This window comes from Aquarana catesbeiana, linkage group LG01 (genome assembly GCF_042186555.1).
Source record: "Aquarana catesbeiana isolate 2022-GZ linkage group LG01, ASM4218655v1, whole genome shotgun sequence".
Taxonomy (NCBI): domain Eukaryota; kingdom Metazoa; phylum Chordata; class Amphibia; order Anura; family Ranidae; genus Aquarana; species Aquarana catesbeiana.
In genome coordinates, this window is record NC_133324.1 from 368,446,087 (window position 1) to 368,462,796 (window position 16,710).

General features: G+C 43.0%; 1 protein-coding gene across 4 annotated transcripts in view; it reads left to right on the forward strand.

Moving 5' to 3' along the window:
* FANCC (FA complementation group C) overlaps positions 1–16,710 on the forward strand; it is a 335,114-nt gene that overhangs the window by 266,861 nt on the left and 51,543 nt on the right. For all 4 annotated transcript variants that reach the window (XM_073633174.1, XM_073633184.1, XM_073633193.1 and 1 more), the window contains exon 9: positions 7,014–7,066. In XM_073633174.1, the coding sequence (XP_073489275.1) occupies positions 7,014–7,066 (53 nt within the window). The remainder of the gene's footprint in view (positions 1–7,013; positions 7,067–16,710) is intronic.

Consider the following 16,710-nt stretch of genomic DNA (forward strand, 5'->3'; position numbering starts at 1 on the left):
CTGGTCGGCTAGTGGTTAAAGCATCTTGCAAGCTGCACACAGGGTGTATGTGGATCACCAATCAAGCATCAATCACCAATCAAGCAATCAGCCATCACGAGGGATGAGAAGACCGATGTGGGGATAAGCTCAGACCCGCCGTATGGCGGTGTATAACTGGCAGCGACTCCAGCTCTCACACCTGCTCTCACAGAGCTAGCAAGAGACCAAATCAGGACGGGGTGGGCTGCAACACGTTTCCGAGGTGCCGCCTCCTTCAGACAAACCCGCCCCCCTCTAGAGGGGAAAATTTATACTGTCTGGATGAAATAAAACAAAAAAACACCCAGTCAGTACAGTGACTGGGCGTGGCTAGTCACCCGATCAACAGGGCAATACTGGCCAGCTTTTTTAGCTGTAATCCAATCTCCAACATGTATCAGCATGTCATAGCATGGCACAAGTGTACCTATAGCGCAGCAGGCAACGAGCTAAAAAGTATATTAAATAGAATAAAGGAAAACGAGAATGATTATAAAAAAAATCTTTAAAAATTATAAAAAATGTCATGTGATCCGAGTGAACGGCTGCATAGTAACACATCTGTGATAGTATTTTATAATAAATGGTAAAAAATCAATGAATAACTATATAAAAGGTGACTTCAAATAACATAACCTATTATGATCACTACATGATTAATTACACTTAAAAATACAAATTATAAATGTATCTAAATACACACCAGGTATAATCCCTATCAGCATATCCAAAGGGCGTTGGATACATACATAATTTATAATAGTTTATAAATGAGAACAAATAAGGACGAGGTGGGGGCGGTAAAAAATTAAGGGAAGGAGGAAGAGGGTCTGAGCTTATCCCCACAGCAGTCTTCTCATCCCTCGTGATGGCTGACTGCTTTATTGGTGACCCACATCCACCCTGTGTGCAGCTGGCAAGATAATTTTATGTAAGTGTATCTGAATAAAGTGTTACTTGCTTTTATTATCACACTGACCCAGGCGCCCTCTTTCTGCTGTTTTTGTTTGTGTCTGAGGAAACTCCCATTTCCTGCTGAGGAGCTGCCGGTGACTGTGTGTGCAATCCCCATCCATCCTGTGGACTTCTCCTTGATATTACTTACTACTATAGACTAATTCTTATTAATTCATTTTGGGTATATCTTGTTTATTCCCCCCTCCCTGTTATTGATCCCTTATGGGCCACCTTATAGCTGCCAATGGGCACAAACTACCTGCCAGTTCTGTGTGATATATTGCATGTCCAGATGATCACAGACAGATGTGCCAGATGATCACGATCAGATGTGCCAGATGATCACAGGCAGCTGTGCACCAGATGATCAGAGACAGATGTGTGCCTGATGATCACGGACAGATGTTATGTGGGACAGATGTTTACTGGGACAAATGTGTGACAGGTGTTGGTGTTCTTCACTGTTTGGGTAATCTAGCTGGGCGATCAGTGTGTAAAAAGCTGTAAAAAAACAGCTCATACACACTGATCCCCAGCTCGCAGATCCGCTCTCCTTCTCACTGACTCTGTGTGAGGAGAAGCAGAGCCAATCGCCTGGTACCAGCTCTCAGTTTACACTACATGATGGCTGTGATTGGACACTGCCGTCTAGTGATCAGGAGGGCCAATCACAGAGCCCTCCTGCCGAGCAACGTTACCCTGCCTCTGGATTGCGCCACTACCCCCCAGGCTGTGTTTACATCACATGATGGCTGTGATTGGACACAGCCATTATGTGATCAGGAGGGCAAAACACAGGGCCCTCCTGCCGATCTGAGATACAGCGTGTCTGGGGGAAATGCACCCATCAGGGCTGTGCGATCCCCCTCCTTCTGAAGGAGGAAGCGCCCACCCGGCCGTTTATGTGCAGTGGCCGGGTGGGAAGTGGTTAAAGGGTAACTCCGTTTGTGGGAAAAAATATAGAAAATTGAAAAAAATATTACATATATAATTGCTACACAAGCCATATTTTAATGTATTGATATTAAAAATGGACTTTCATTTTCTGTAAAATTGAATGAAATATGGCAACCTGGAGGCGTTCTGTATACAGTTAGTGTACAGAATGCCCCCAGAAATATTTTTCCTGCTTGTGTGATTTGGCTCACTGATTTTCCCAGAAGTTTGTAACAAGTCAGATATTAGCATCCTGTGCAATACTCACAAAAGAGTTAATAAGTTCTAGAGTGATACGTTCCTCATAGGAACACTGCAAATGCATCATCTGATTAAAAAAATGAAAAAGTCACCCCCATTCATATTCACTCTGCATAGAACAAGCTGTTTTTATTTCAGAGCAGAAACGGGTAGGAACCTAAGGTTTGGTAAGATCCATGCAAAGTACATTGATCACCCAGAGGGGATTGTTTAAGTTTAAAAAAAAAATATTCATTTTATATTGCATGTCCCTCAAAGACAAGCAGTGCATATATGCAGAAATTACAAAGCATTCCAAAGAATAAACACACAAGCAAAACATTTTTCTTTAAAAAAAAAGTAAAATAAAAAAATACAGAAATATTTCAGAAGTATTCAGGTGCTGGAACGAATGTCTAGTCATATTCCAATCAGCAATCGGCCCAAGAAAATGAACAACTGTTACATTTCAAACCTCAAGTATATCCTCTCAGAGTACAAAAGTAGTTACCAACCTCCTACCAGCCTTCGCAATAAGATGGGAGGGGGTGGTTACAGGGTACCTAATATACACAGGCATGTTTTGACTTACACCCTTATAACTGCCCAATTAAGAGATACAAATCTGCAATTATGGTTACTTGGCACTCATTTATCTATACATGGATACAGAGAAACATAAATATTAAACATGACATAAGCACACAGAGACAAATTAGTAATAACTCTCTCAATCTGAATATTTACGATTCAGTAATGTACAACAAGGTATAGAACTATTGAGTCATTTTTGAGATTTGGTATCCGGTATTGTGATAACAACCTTTGCATCAAGATACAGGATAAATGGCAACAGCTATGGTTACCTGGCCATTAAGCCTATTAGAAATGGTAATGCAAGCTTTGGCTAATCATTTCTTTTATAAACACATCTTAATTAAGCATATAAACTTTTGAGTACTGTGCTCATAAAAAAAATGTGGTCACCAGCAGGATTTTGTTTGGAAATAGGTGCTAGTATGCATCCCCCTCCCCCAAGCTATCCTTTTCTCCGTCACTTCCCAGCACACTTTTTTTTTTTTTTTTTTAGATGATACGAACCAAGTATCATTTAGTTAAATAAGTGGAAATAATCTCCGCGCTATAGCGAGCCACCCCTGTGACGAAGTCGGAAGTGACAAAAAGCGTCGGGGCATGGTTACACAGCGACCGAAGGAGACACTGGGGCACACAAACTGCTTTTAATGTGTGAGTGTTTTTTCATTTTGTAAATAAATTGTTTGGCGTGGTTACTGTACCATTGGAGGTAATCTCTTTTCTTTTGTATGTCATCTGGCCATTTACCAACTTTTCGGAGGCATATAGCGGCATCCATATAAGGAGAGAGCTGGTATACTTATATATAAAGTGTGTCATGCTAACCATTGATTATCTTTTGAGTTTCTATTGGGAGAGGGATCACCTGTGCACACGAGGAGGTGTTTTTCGTTGATTTGGAAGACATCCTAAATAGGAAAGACTGGAAACACCGTTCACCTCAGAGAGTAGCACTTGGTGGATGTTATCAGCACAAGTGACACTGGTTGGACTTTATGTTATTGTTATATTTATAATTACATTTTTATGTCATTTTTATTTTAATTTTACAAACGTTTTTGATGGACACAATTTTTTCTATATCACAGCGCTACTGTTAGAATGAATAAGAGTAAATATTTGCATTTTGGTATTTCTGATGAGCTACAGGTCGACTGTGAGTCCACTGTGACCAAGCTGTTAGCAGTCCACTGAATGATCGAGCTGAATGCATGGATTTTGCCACCTGCCTGAACCACCGGCTGATGCAGCTGGAAGTAGGTCATTGACAGTATTACTACTGCCATTAACTGGCAGCTTCCAGTCACCTGTTGGCTTGTTTCAAATTGTAAGCAAGCTAGCAGTCATAATGGGTGGTGTCATTATCCAAATATGTAATAAGGAGAGCCGGCAAAACTGTAATCCTTGAAGTGACATTTATTGGCACATCAGAGTGACAATAAAACAATAAAGCTGACGCTTTTCGCAATAGCCTTAGTCGTAGCTACGACTAAGGCTATTGCGGAAAGCGTCAGCTTTATTGTTTTATTGTCAATCTGATGTACCAATAAACGTCACTTCAAGGATTACAGTTTTGCCGGCTCTCCTTATTACTGTTGCATTGGAGTGTGTTGGGACACATCGAGCCTCGGCACCTGTGAGTGGACCTGGTGTATGGATTAAGTTGTCCCTGCAGAGAGCGCTGTTACCTTTCTTCTTTTCCATGCATTATCCAAATATGGTCAGTGACATTAGCCAGAATCACCAGGTAGTTTGTTGACAGCCAGGGAGCTGTCATTTAGCGATGGAAGTACAGTGGGAAATGATCAATGATTGTGGTATGGGTCATCATGTCAGCGAGAGAACCTTCAATGTGATTTGATGGACTTACATTGGGGAACAATGTTTATTTTCTTTTTTTTTAATGAACACTTTGTTATAGTATGTGTGTATGTTTATTTACTTTGTCATTTTTTTGTGAATGAATAACAAGAGGTAGCATGTACTTATTTATTTACATAGGGGCTTTCAAATTTAAGTCATCCCCCATATACCCCACATCTATCAGGCCAGGGATGTGGGTATGAGGCCCTTATTACCATTAACATCATCCCCTGTATACCCCACATCTACCAGGCCAGGGATGTGGGTATGAGGCCCTTAATACCATCAACATATAGACAAAGTGCCTCGTCAAAAAGGCCCCCATATTTGTGCTTTTTTTTGTGCCTGGTGCAGGAGTAAAAATGTATATGGGTAGTCTCTTTGTTGCTTAACTGAAATCCCATGTATTGTTAACATTGTCTTAAGGTCAATTTAACACATCCAAAAAAAGAACAGAAAAAGTCTGTTGCAGTAGAGTTTGATGTCCTCAGATTCTGTCAATAGTGACATTGATGCATTTTTCATGGCACTGAACAGATAGGATGTCTTTCACTTCTAGAGAAGAAGCCTGTTTAAAAAATCTCCTTTTTCTGTAGTCTTGAGGAGTCATGTGAGCTGCATCCTGTTTTCAGCAAAAGGACATTGTATTTGTCTTTGGTATGGGTATCAAAATATCCCCTCAAATGCAGTAGACTTTAAGTCTGACTGAAATGCTACTTATTACAATATTTACACTGCTGAGAATACTTCTTAGATGTACACTTAACAGGAAAATATGACAGAAATGAGCATGATACTTTCAACTTTTACTGGCCCGTTGCCACGGTTGACTCTTTATTTTAAAGCGGGGGTCCACCCACACCGCCAAAAAAAAAAAATATATTAAAAGCCAGCAGCTACAAATACTGCAGCTTCTGACTTTTAATACATGGCCACTTACCTGTCCCAGGGTCCAGCGATGTCGGCAGGCGACGCCGAGAACCCGCTCAGTTCTTGGCAGCTGCCGCCGCCATCCTAGGTGAGGGAATCAGGAAGTGAAGCGTTGCGGCTTCACTTCCCGGTTCCCTACTGTGCATGTGCGAGTCACGCTGCGCATCGTAAGTGGTCCCCGCTATCTCCTGGGAGCTGTGTGTTTCCCAGGAGACAGCGCGGAGGGACAGGAAGAGGCATAGACTCCCATGGGAGTCTATGCCGGAAGTGGGTGCAAATACCTGTCTTAGACAGGTATCTGCACCCCCCTCCCCCCTGAAAGGTGCCAAATGTGACACCGGAGGGGGAGAGGGTTCCGAAAAGCGGAAGTTCCATTTTTGTGTGGAACTCCGCTTTAAGTAAGTTGCACAGTCACATTTATTTATAAAATAGTGCATTTAGAAGCAGTTAAAATCCTAGTCCATGCTTAACTTGCGTTGTATCTCCTTTTATATTAGCTGCATGTACAGTATATTATTAGGACACTAAGGCTTCATGTACACTGGCAGTTTGAGTTTAGGAGCTTTTGGTGTTTTTTTTGCCAAAACTAGTAAGCTCAACTCCATAAAAGCCTATGTGTCCATGTACACGCGTTTTTGCCATGTTTTACTGCAGCCACGGTCGTGAGCTACCAGTATACATAAAGCTAGTTGTTTTAGGATAATTTACCCTCTCAAAGTATGACTCAAAGTATTGAAGCTGGCTAACTAGTATTTTTAGGAGTAGGTCAACAGTGACAGTCTAGGGAGTACACACATAAATTAAAGTGATTGATTCATCGTAAGGCTCGATTCACATCTATGCATGTTGCTTTTGAGTGTTTCTGCAGTGCTTTTTGCGGTTGTTGCCATGTTTTTGATCATGAATTTTTGCCGCGTTTTGCTGTTTGCGTTTTTTTTTTTTTTTTACAGTGTTTTTTTTATACTGTATACAGTGTTAAAAAAAAGAAAGAAAAAAAACCCCCAAAAACAGCAAAACGCGTCAAAAACGCGGTACTTGCATTTTAGGATGCGTGTCCATTGAATTCTATTACATGCAAAACGCTGCATTTTGCATCAAAAAGTTCCCGACCCTTTCCAAAAACGCAGAGACACAAAAATGCATTTATGTGAACATGTTCCATAGGAACCCATGTTAAAAAAATTCCCATGCATTTCTGCAAAATGCATCAAAAAACGCATTAGTGTGAATAAAGCCTTAGTGAATGTTTAGTGAAGATCACATTTACTGCTTTATAAATATGCAGTGCTGTATTACCTAAAAGTGTAAGTATAAACATAAAATATTTGACATTATGGAAAAACCAATTCATCTGCTTTGGTCGTGTGTGTGATATATATATATATATATATATATATATATATTACTATTATTATTATTATTATTTGTGCTTGATTGTTAATTTTGTTTTGTATTTCTTTCTTCCCTAGTTACGAGCTGCTTGTCACCCATCTATTTTTAGAGTTATTGATGATATTTTCAGGTAAGTCCTGCATCATAATAATAAATCGGTTAAATATTCCATGATGTAGAAATGTACATGTGGGAGGGAAAATAATATACAACCCCAGTTTCAAAAAGTTGGGACGCTGTGCAAAATCTACATAAAAACGGAATGCAATGATTTACAAATCTCAGAAACCCTTATTTTATTCACAGAGGAAAATAGAAATTATATCAGATGTTTAAACTGAGAAAATGTACCATTTTAAGAAAAACAGGGTAATTTTGAAATTGATGGGACCAGCACGTCTGAAAAAAGTTGAGACAAGGCAATAAAAAGCTGGCAAAGTAAGTGGTACTAATGAGGAGCTGAAAGAAGATCTGGTAAAAAATAAAAGGCCATCTTAGAGAGTCAGAGTGTCTCAGAAGTAAGACACATTTGTAGGATGCCTGGTGTGAGCGGCTTACTTTGATGCTTAGGGTCATTGTCCTGCTGTATCACCCACCTTCTGCTAAGCTTCAGCTGCCAGACAGCCACCCTGACATTATGCTGTAGAAGTTTTTGGTAAACTTGGGAATTCAATTTCCCCTCGATGATGACAAGTGGACCAGGCCCTGTTCTTTTTGCGCCATGCATAGTATAAAGTATTCTTCCCAAACAATTCAACTTTTGTTTCATCAGCAAAGACTTCCTCTGTGGTGTTCTGCCATGGACATCCTGCTTGTTCAACGACTAATGTATGGTAGACTCATGAAAAGGGATGTTTGCCAGTTCCAGTGATGTCTTCTAGCTTTTAGCTGTTACTCATGGGTTCTTTTTTACCTCATTGAGGATTCTGGATTGTGCCTTGGGAGTAATTTTGATTGGGTGCCCACTTCTAGGAAGTGTAGCCTCAGTACTAAACTGTCTCCATTTATAGACAATTTGCCTAGCTGTCAACTGATGGATGCCTAAACACTTTCAGATTGCTTTATAACCCTTTCCAACCTTATACAGATCAACTACTCTTGATCGTATGTCTTCAGCTGCTTTTTGCGTGGAATGGTTAATGTCAGCTGATGCTTCTTATGAACAGCAGTCTTAAAATGTTTGAGTGTCTTTTATCAATCAAAGTATTTCTAAACCACACCTCATTTCATGAATTTGTACATCAGGTGTATAAACTACTGACTCCAGTTTGCTTTCATTAAAGAAATTAGTCTGTGTTCACTTACTTTTTCCTCTAGTATGTTTAATGATGTTTTTAATAAAGATACCAGAAATTAGAATAGCTTGTGTGTTATCAGCTCAAGCGTGTTGTGTTTGTCTGTTATTGTGACTTAGATGAGGATCAGATCACATTTTATGGCAAATTACTGCAGAAAACTGTTTTCTTGTATATACTTGTATATATATATATTCACTCATGGTTAGTGTTTGGCTGAAGCTATTTATTATCAATCAACTGTGTTTACTCTTTTTAAATCATAATGGCAACAGAAACTACCCAAATGACCCTGATCAAAAGTTTACATACCTTGGTGATTTTGGCCTGATAACATACACACAAGTTGACACAAAGGGGGTTTAAATGGCTATGTCAGGAATCAGTGGCTGAACAGACAAGACACGTAGCTACACAAGGAAACTGAGACCAAACAATGTATTTATCAGTGAGACACACAAATACACACCAGTAAACATAAACAAACTCCAAAAGACAAAATAACAAATGAACCGAACTACTATCTAAATACAATATCTACAATTAAGGGACAAAGGTAACAGGGATGCAAGGTAGGAAAACACGACTGGGTGCAGGATGGATCAGGATACAGGCGGCACAAGGAACAGGTAGCAAAGGGGCAATCACCAGGATAGTGACGCGCTGGGGGAAGCTTGCCGACCAGCCGCCGCAGTTATACTGCGGCAACATGGCTTGGCTACGCGAATCACCGCCATGGTACGTCAGTACCATAGACGCCCACTAGGGGGCGGGTGCGTGCCACCAGAGGCGCGCGCACACCCTGCTCACCCACGGAGCCGATACGAGTGCCCGGCGGTCGCAATCACCGCCGGGCTCCCGCGATCACTCGGGGCACACGAAGAACCGGGATCTGTGTGTGTAAACACACAGCATACAGTTCTCTGAGGGGAGAACAGACAGATCGTGTTCATACAGAGTATGAACAGCGATTTGTCATCTCCCCTATACAGTCCCATCCCCCTTCAGTTTGAACACACACTAGGACACATAGTCCAGCTGGACAGCAGCCCAGGAATCAGCATAGTGCGGCTGGGCGACAGCCCCGGAATCAGCATAGTCCAGCTGGATGGCAGGCTTGGCAGCAGATGGTAGGTCCCCCACGGCAGGCAGGCACCAGCATGGTTGAGGAATGGACACCATCGGCAAGTGGCAGCATGGAGGAGGAAGGGACACCATCAACAAGCGGCAGCATGGAGGAGGAATGGAAACCATTGGCAAGCGGCATCAGCATGGAGGAGGCATGGACCCCATCAGCAGGCAGCATCAGCATGGAGGAGGCATGGACCCCATCAGCAGGTGGCATCAGCATGTAGGAAGCATGGACCCCATCAACAGGCGGCATCAGCATAGAGGAGGCATGGACCCCATCAGCAGGCAGCATCAGCAAGGAGGAGGCATGGACCCCATCAGCAAGGAGGAGGTATGGACCCCATCAGCAAGGAGGAGGTATGGACCCCATCAGCAGGCGACATCAGCAAGGATGAGGCATGGACCCCATCAGCAGACGGCATCAGCATGGAGGAGGCATGGACCCCATCAGCAGGCGGCAACATGGAGGAGACATGGACACCATCAGCAGACGGCAACATGGAGGAGGCATGGACACCATCAGCAGGTGGAAACATGGAGGAGGCATGGTCCTCATCAGCATGCGGTAAAATGGAGGAGGCATGGAGGTATGTATACCATCAGCAGACAGCTAATGGTGTCCATGTCTCCTCCATGTTGCCGTCTGCTAATGGTGTTCATGCCTCCTCCATGTTGCTGTCGGCAACATGGAGGAGGCATGGACACCATCAGCAGGTGGAAACGTGGAGGAGGCATGGTCCTCATCAGCAGGTGGTAACATGGAGGAGGCATGGACACCATCAGCAGGTGGCATTATGGAGGAGGACTGGATCACATCGGCAGCAGTCATCAGCATGGAGGAGGACTGGATCGCTTTGGCAGCAGTCCTCAGCATGGAGGAGGACTGGATCACTTCAGCAGCAGTCATCAGCATGGAGGAGGACTGGATCGCATACTGCAGCTGGACAGCAGCCCAGGAATCCGTATAGTGTGGCTGGGCGACAGCCCCGGAATCAGCATAGTCCAGCTGGGCAGCAGGCTTTGCAGCAGATGGTAGGTCCCCCACGACAGGCAGCAGCATGGTTGAGGATTGGACACCATCGGCAAGTGGCAGCATGGAGGAGGAATGGACCCCATCAGCAAGCAGCAGCATGGAGGAGGAATGGACCCCATCGGCAAGCGGCAGCATGGAGGAGGAATGGACATCATTGGCAAGTGGCAGCATGGAGGAGGAATGGACACCATCAGCAAGCGGCAGCATGGAGGAGGAATGGACACCATCGGCAGGCGGCAACATGGAGGAGGCATGGACACCATCAGCAGACGGCAACATGGAGGAGGCATGGACACCATCAGCAGGTGGAAACATGGAGGAGGCATGGACACCATCAGCAGTCATCAGCGTGGAGGAGGACTGGATCGCATCGGCAGCAGTCATCGGCATGGAGGGGGGACTGGATCGCATCGGCAGCAGTCATCGGCATGGAGGGGGGACTGGATCGCATCGGCAACAGTCATCAGTATGGAGGGGGACTGAGCACCATCAGCAGGCAACATAGATAGGGGCAGAGTTGTAAGAGCAGGAGAAAAGTTTTTGTTTCTTTTTGGGCTTGGATACTTGAGTCCTGCACGTAGTTGCATTGTGCTGACCAGAGTGTTTTGCTGATGGGAAGGTAGTAACATTACTGGGGGAAATAGAGGGAAGAGTAGCAGAAGTGTAGGAAGAGGCCTGAGACATTGCTATGGACAACGGTACTGTGGGGGAGCTTTCAATGAATTGCATACAGAGGAAGTGTGGTTACTGGTGGCAGGATACTGATCTACAGGAGGTAAGGAACACTCAGTAGCAGCAGATCTGATCTTATGTGCCTGATCTAGCACTGGGGATATGATCTCTGACCAGGCTTGTAGCAGAGGTTGAACTAAAATCAGTTTGTCTCTCCCTTGTTCACATTGCTCAATTATACAGTGCACATAAGCAATACAGTCCAACACCACCTGTTGTGAATAGGCTGAATACTGCTGGAAAAAAGAACCTGCACAATGTTTCAGCAACCATCCCAAAAATCCAGCCTGGTACATAGTAAATGGGGGATTGAAAACATAATGGCCCTGAGAGGTAAACTGAAATAGCAGCTCAGAACAGACCTGAATCAAAGGGTGTACTTCACTAAGGGAAAATCTACCCTCAGCAACTTAGGCATGTGCAGTCAGAATGCATCCCAACAGCTGCTCCTCAGTGAGATCCTGCCAAAGTGAATGACAAAAATCTTTATACTCTACTGCAAGTTGCACACGGCAAATAACCTTAACTCTCAGCATTCTGACAAAGACAAAATAGACTCAAGTAACTGGCTCTCAGTCCCCGAGTGTAGCAGATCTGGTCGTTAGTGGGCGTCACTATTATGTCAGGAATCAGCAGCTAAAGAGACCAGACACGTAGCTATACGTGGAAACTGAGACCCTACAATGTATTTATCAGTGATATCAAGGATATTTATTTACAGTGAAACACACAAATACACACCAGCAAACAGAGAACATAAACAAACCCCAAAAGACAAAATAACAAATGAACCTAACTACTATCTAAATACAATATCTACAATTAAGGGACAAAGGTAACAGGGATGCAAGGAAGGGAAACACGACTGGGTACAAGAGCAAGGCAGAGGGGTGCAGGATGCATCGGGATACAGGAGGCACAAGTAACTGGTAGCAAGGGGGCAATCAACAGGATTGTTACACGCTGGGGGAAGGGAGGAGTAGCCTTAAATATCCACCTGGCAGCTGGAGCCAGGTGTGGCTGTTCAGAACCTGCTGGCTTCTGGGAGACACCTGCTGGTGGACATTGGAACTGCAGCCATCGGCCCAGAGAACCACAGTGCCACCAGCAGGTGAAATTAGTCCTGACAGGCTATTAAAGTAACCATTCTTACCTTTGATCTGTTTGCTTGTAATTAGATTGTGTGTGTATAAAAGGTCAGTGTGTTTCTGGACTCCTGACAGACCCTTGCATCTTTCATCCAGTGCTGCACTGATATTTCTGGATTCTGAGTCATGGGGAAAGCAAAAGAATTGTCAAAGGATCTGCGGGAAAACATAGTTGAACTGCAAAAAAACAGGAAAGGGATATAAAAAGATATCCAATGAATTGAGAATGCCAATCAGCAGTGTTAAGACTCTAATCAAGAAGTGGAAAATGAGGGGTTCAGTTGAAACCAAACCACGGTCAGGTAGACCAACTAAAATTTCAGCCACAAATGCCAGGGAAATTGTTCGGGATGCAAAGAAAAACCCACAAATAACTTCAGGTGAAATACAGGACTCACTAAAAACGTGGTGTGACTGTTTCAAGATGCACAATAAGGAGCCACTTGAAGAAAGATGGGCTTCATGGTCGAGTCGCCAGAAGAAAGCCATTACTACGCAAATACCACAAAAGTATCCCGCTTACAATACGGCAAACAGCACAGAGACAAGCCTCAAATCTTCTGGCACAAAGTCATTTGGAGTGATGAGACCAAAATTTAGCTTTTTGGCCACAACCATAAACGCTACATTTGGAGAGGAGTCAACAAGTCCTATGATGAAAGGTACGGAGGTGATGTTTTGGGGATGTGTGAGCTACAAAGGCACAGGAAATTTGTCCAAAATTGTTGGCAAGATGAATGCAGTTTGTTAACAAAAAATACTGGAGGAACATTTGCATTCATCAGCCAGGAAGCTGCGCATGGAACGTACTTGGACATTCCAACATGACAATGATCCAAAACACAAGGCCAAGTCGACCTGTCATTGGCTACAGCAGAATAAAGTAAAGGCTCTGGAGAGTCCATCTAAGTCTCCTGACCTCAATATCATTGAGCTACTCTGGGGAGATCTCAAATGTGCAGTTCATGTAAGACAGCCCAAGAATTTACAGGAACTGGAGGCTTTTTGCCAAGAGGAATGGGCAGCTTTACCATCTGAGAAGATTAAGCGCCTCATCCACAAATACCACAAAAGACTTCAAGCTGTCATTGATGTTAAAGGGGGCAATACATGGTATTAAGACCTGGGGTATGTAAACTTTTGATCAGGGTAATTTGGGTAGTTTCTGTTGCCAATATGATTTAAAAAGAGTAAACACAGTTGATTATAATAAATAGCTTCAGCCAAACACTAACCATGACTGAAAGAAATGCTTTTGTGTTATCATTCATATTCTCTGAAAAGAAATAATAAATTCCGCCAGGGTATGTAAACTTATGAGCACAACTGTATATGTGTGTGTGTGTGTGTATATATATATATATATATATATATATATATATATATATATATATATAACATACACAGTGCTGTGGAAAAGTATTTGTCCGCTTCCTGATTTTTTATTTTTTTAGCATATTTCTCACACCTAAATGATTCAGATCATCAAACAAATTGTATTTGCCCCCTTCCTGATTTTTTATTTTTTTGCATATTTCTCACACTTAAATGATTCAGATCATCAAACACATTTTATTATTACACAAAGATAACCTAAGTAAATCCAAGCTGCAGTTTTTAAATTATTTCATTTATTCAGGTAAAAAAGCTGTTCAAACCTGCCTGGCTCTATGTGAAAAAGTAATCGCCCCCTCCCATGCCGAATCATGAATGAACTGTGATTAACCACAATTTTTTGGAAAGCTGAGTTAAATTTCATTTACCACACCCAGGCCTGATTACTGCCAGACCTGTTGAAACAAGAAATCACATAAAATAGAAATAGAAGATGTCTGACAAAGTGAAGCACACTAATGGATCACAAAAAGCCACACATCGTACCACAATCTAAAAAAATTCAAGAACAGATTAGAAACAAACGTGTAGATCTAGGAAGAGTTTCAAAGCCATTTCTAAGGCTTTGGAACTCCAGTGAACCACGGAGAGAGCCAGCAATCAGCCATTATCAACAAATGGAGATAACTTGAAACAGTGGTGAACCTTCCCAGGAGTGGCCGGCCTACAAAAAATAAATCTAAGAGCATGACGATGACTCATCCAGGAGGTCATAAAAGAACCCAGAACAACATCTAAAGAACTGCAGGCCTCACTTGCCTCAGGTAAGATCAGTGTTCATGATTCAACAATAAGAAAGAGACTGGGCCAAAATGGCATCCATGGGAGAGTTCCAAGACCAAAGCCACTGCTAACCAAAAAGAAAACAAAGGCATATCTCACATTTACCAAAAAACATCTTGATTATCCCCAAGACTTTTAGGCAAATATTCTGTGGACTGATGAGACAAAAAATGTAACTTTTTGGAAGGTGTGCGTCCCGTTACATCTGGCGTAAAACTAATACAGCATTTCATAACAAGGACATCATACCAACAGTCAGACATGGTGGGAGTATTGTAATGGTCTGGGGCTGCTTTGCAGCTTCAGGACCTAGATGACTTACCATAATTGATGGAACCATGAATTCTGAGCTCTACCAGAAAATCCTAAAGGAGAATTTCCGGCCATCAGTTTGTGACCTCAAGCGCACTTGGGTTATGCAGCAGAACAATGATCCGAAACACAACAGCAAGTCCACCTCCAAATGGTTCAAACAAAGCAAAATTTAGGTTTTGGAGTGGCCTAGTCAAAGGCCGAACTTAAATCTAATTGAGATGCTGTATCATGACCTTACACAGGCTGTTAATGCTGAAAAACCCTCCAATGTGGCTGAATTGTAACAATTCTGCAAAGAGTGTCCAAATTTGCTCCACGGTAATGTGAAAGACTCATTGCCAGTTATCGCAAAACCTTGATTGCAGTTGTTGCCGCCAAGGATGGCACAACCAGTTATTAGATTTAGGGGGCAATTACTTTTTCACATAAAGCCAGGCAGGTTTGGACAGCTTTTTTGCCTTAATAAATTAAACCATCATTTAAAAACTGCATTTTGTATTTTTTGGGTTATCTCTGTGTAATAATAATTTGTTTGATGATCTGAGTCATTTAAGTGTGACAAATATGCAAAAAAATAAGAAAGAGGGCAAATACTTTTTTACACAACTGTGTATATATACAGCATCTCACCCCTCACATTTTTGTAAATATTTTTATTATATCTTTTCATGTGACAACACTGAAGAAATTACACTTTGCTACAATGTAAAGTGTAAGTTTGCTGTCCCCTCAAAATAACTCAACACACAGCCATTAATGTCTAAACCGCTGGCAACAAAAGTGAGTACACCTCTAAGTGAAAATGTCCAAATTGGGCCCAATTAGCCATTTTCCCTCTCCGGTGTCATGTGACTCATTAGTATTACAAGGACTCAGTTGTGAATGGGGAGCAGGTGTGTTAAATTTGGTGTTTTATCGCTTTCCCACTCTCATACTGGTCACTGGAAGTTCAACATGGCACCTCATGGCAAAGAACTTTCTGAGGATCTGGAAAAAAAAATTGTTGCTCTACAGAAAGATGGCCTAATCTATAAGAAGATTGCCAAGACCTTGAAACTGAGCTGCAGCACGTGGCAAAGACCATACAGTGGTTCACCAGAACAGGTGCCACTCAGAACAGGCCTCACCATGGTCGACCAAAGAAGTTGAGTGCATGTGCTCAGCATCATATCCAGAGGTTGTCTTTGGGAAATAGACATATGAGTGCTGCTAGCATTGCTGCAGAGGTTGAAGGGGTGGGGGGGTCAGCCTGCCAGTGCTCAGACCATACGCCACACACTGCATCAAATTGGTCTGCGTGGCTGTAGTCCCAGAAGGAAGCCTCTTCTAAAGATGATGCACAAGAAAGCCTACGAACAGTTTGCTGAAGACAAGCAGACTGAAGACATGGATTACTGGAACCATGTCCTGTGGTCTGATGAGACCAAGATAAACTTATTTGGTTCAGATGGTGTCAAGCGTGTGTGACGGCAACCAGGCGAGGAGTACAAAGACAAGTGTGTCTTGCCTACAGTCAAGCATGGTGGTGGCAGTGTCATGGTGTGGGGCTGCATGAGTGCTGCTGGCACTGGGGAGCTACAGTTTATTGAGGGAACCATGAATGCCAACATGTACTGTGACATACTGAAGCAGAGCGTGACCCCCCTCCCTTCGAAGGCTGGGCTGCAGGGCAGTATTCCAACATGGTAACGGCCCCACACACACCTCCAAGACAACCACTGCCTTGCTAAAGAAGCTGAGGGTAAAGGTGATGGACTGGCCAAAGATGTCTCCAGACTTAAACCCTATTGAGCATCTGTGGGGCATCCTCAAACAGAAGGTGGAGGAGCGCAAGGTTTCTAACATCCACCAGCTCCATGATGTCGTCTTGGGGGAGTGGAAGAGGACTCCAGTGGCAACCTGTGAAGCTCTGGTGAACTTCATGCCCAAGAGGGTTAAGGCA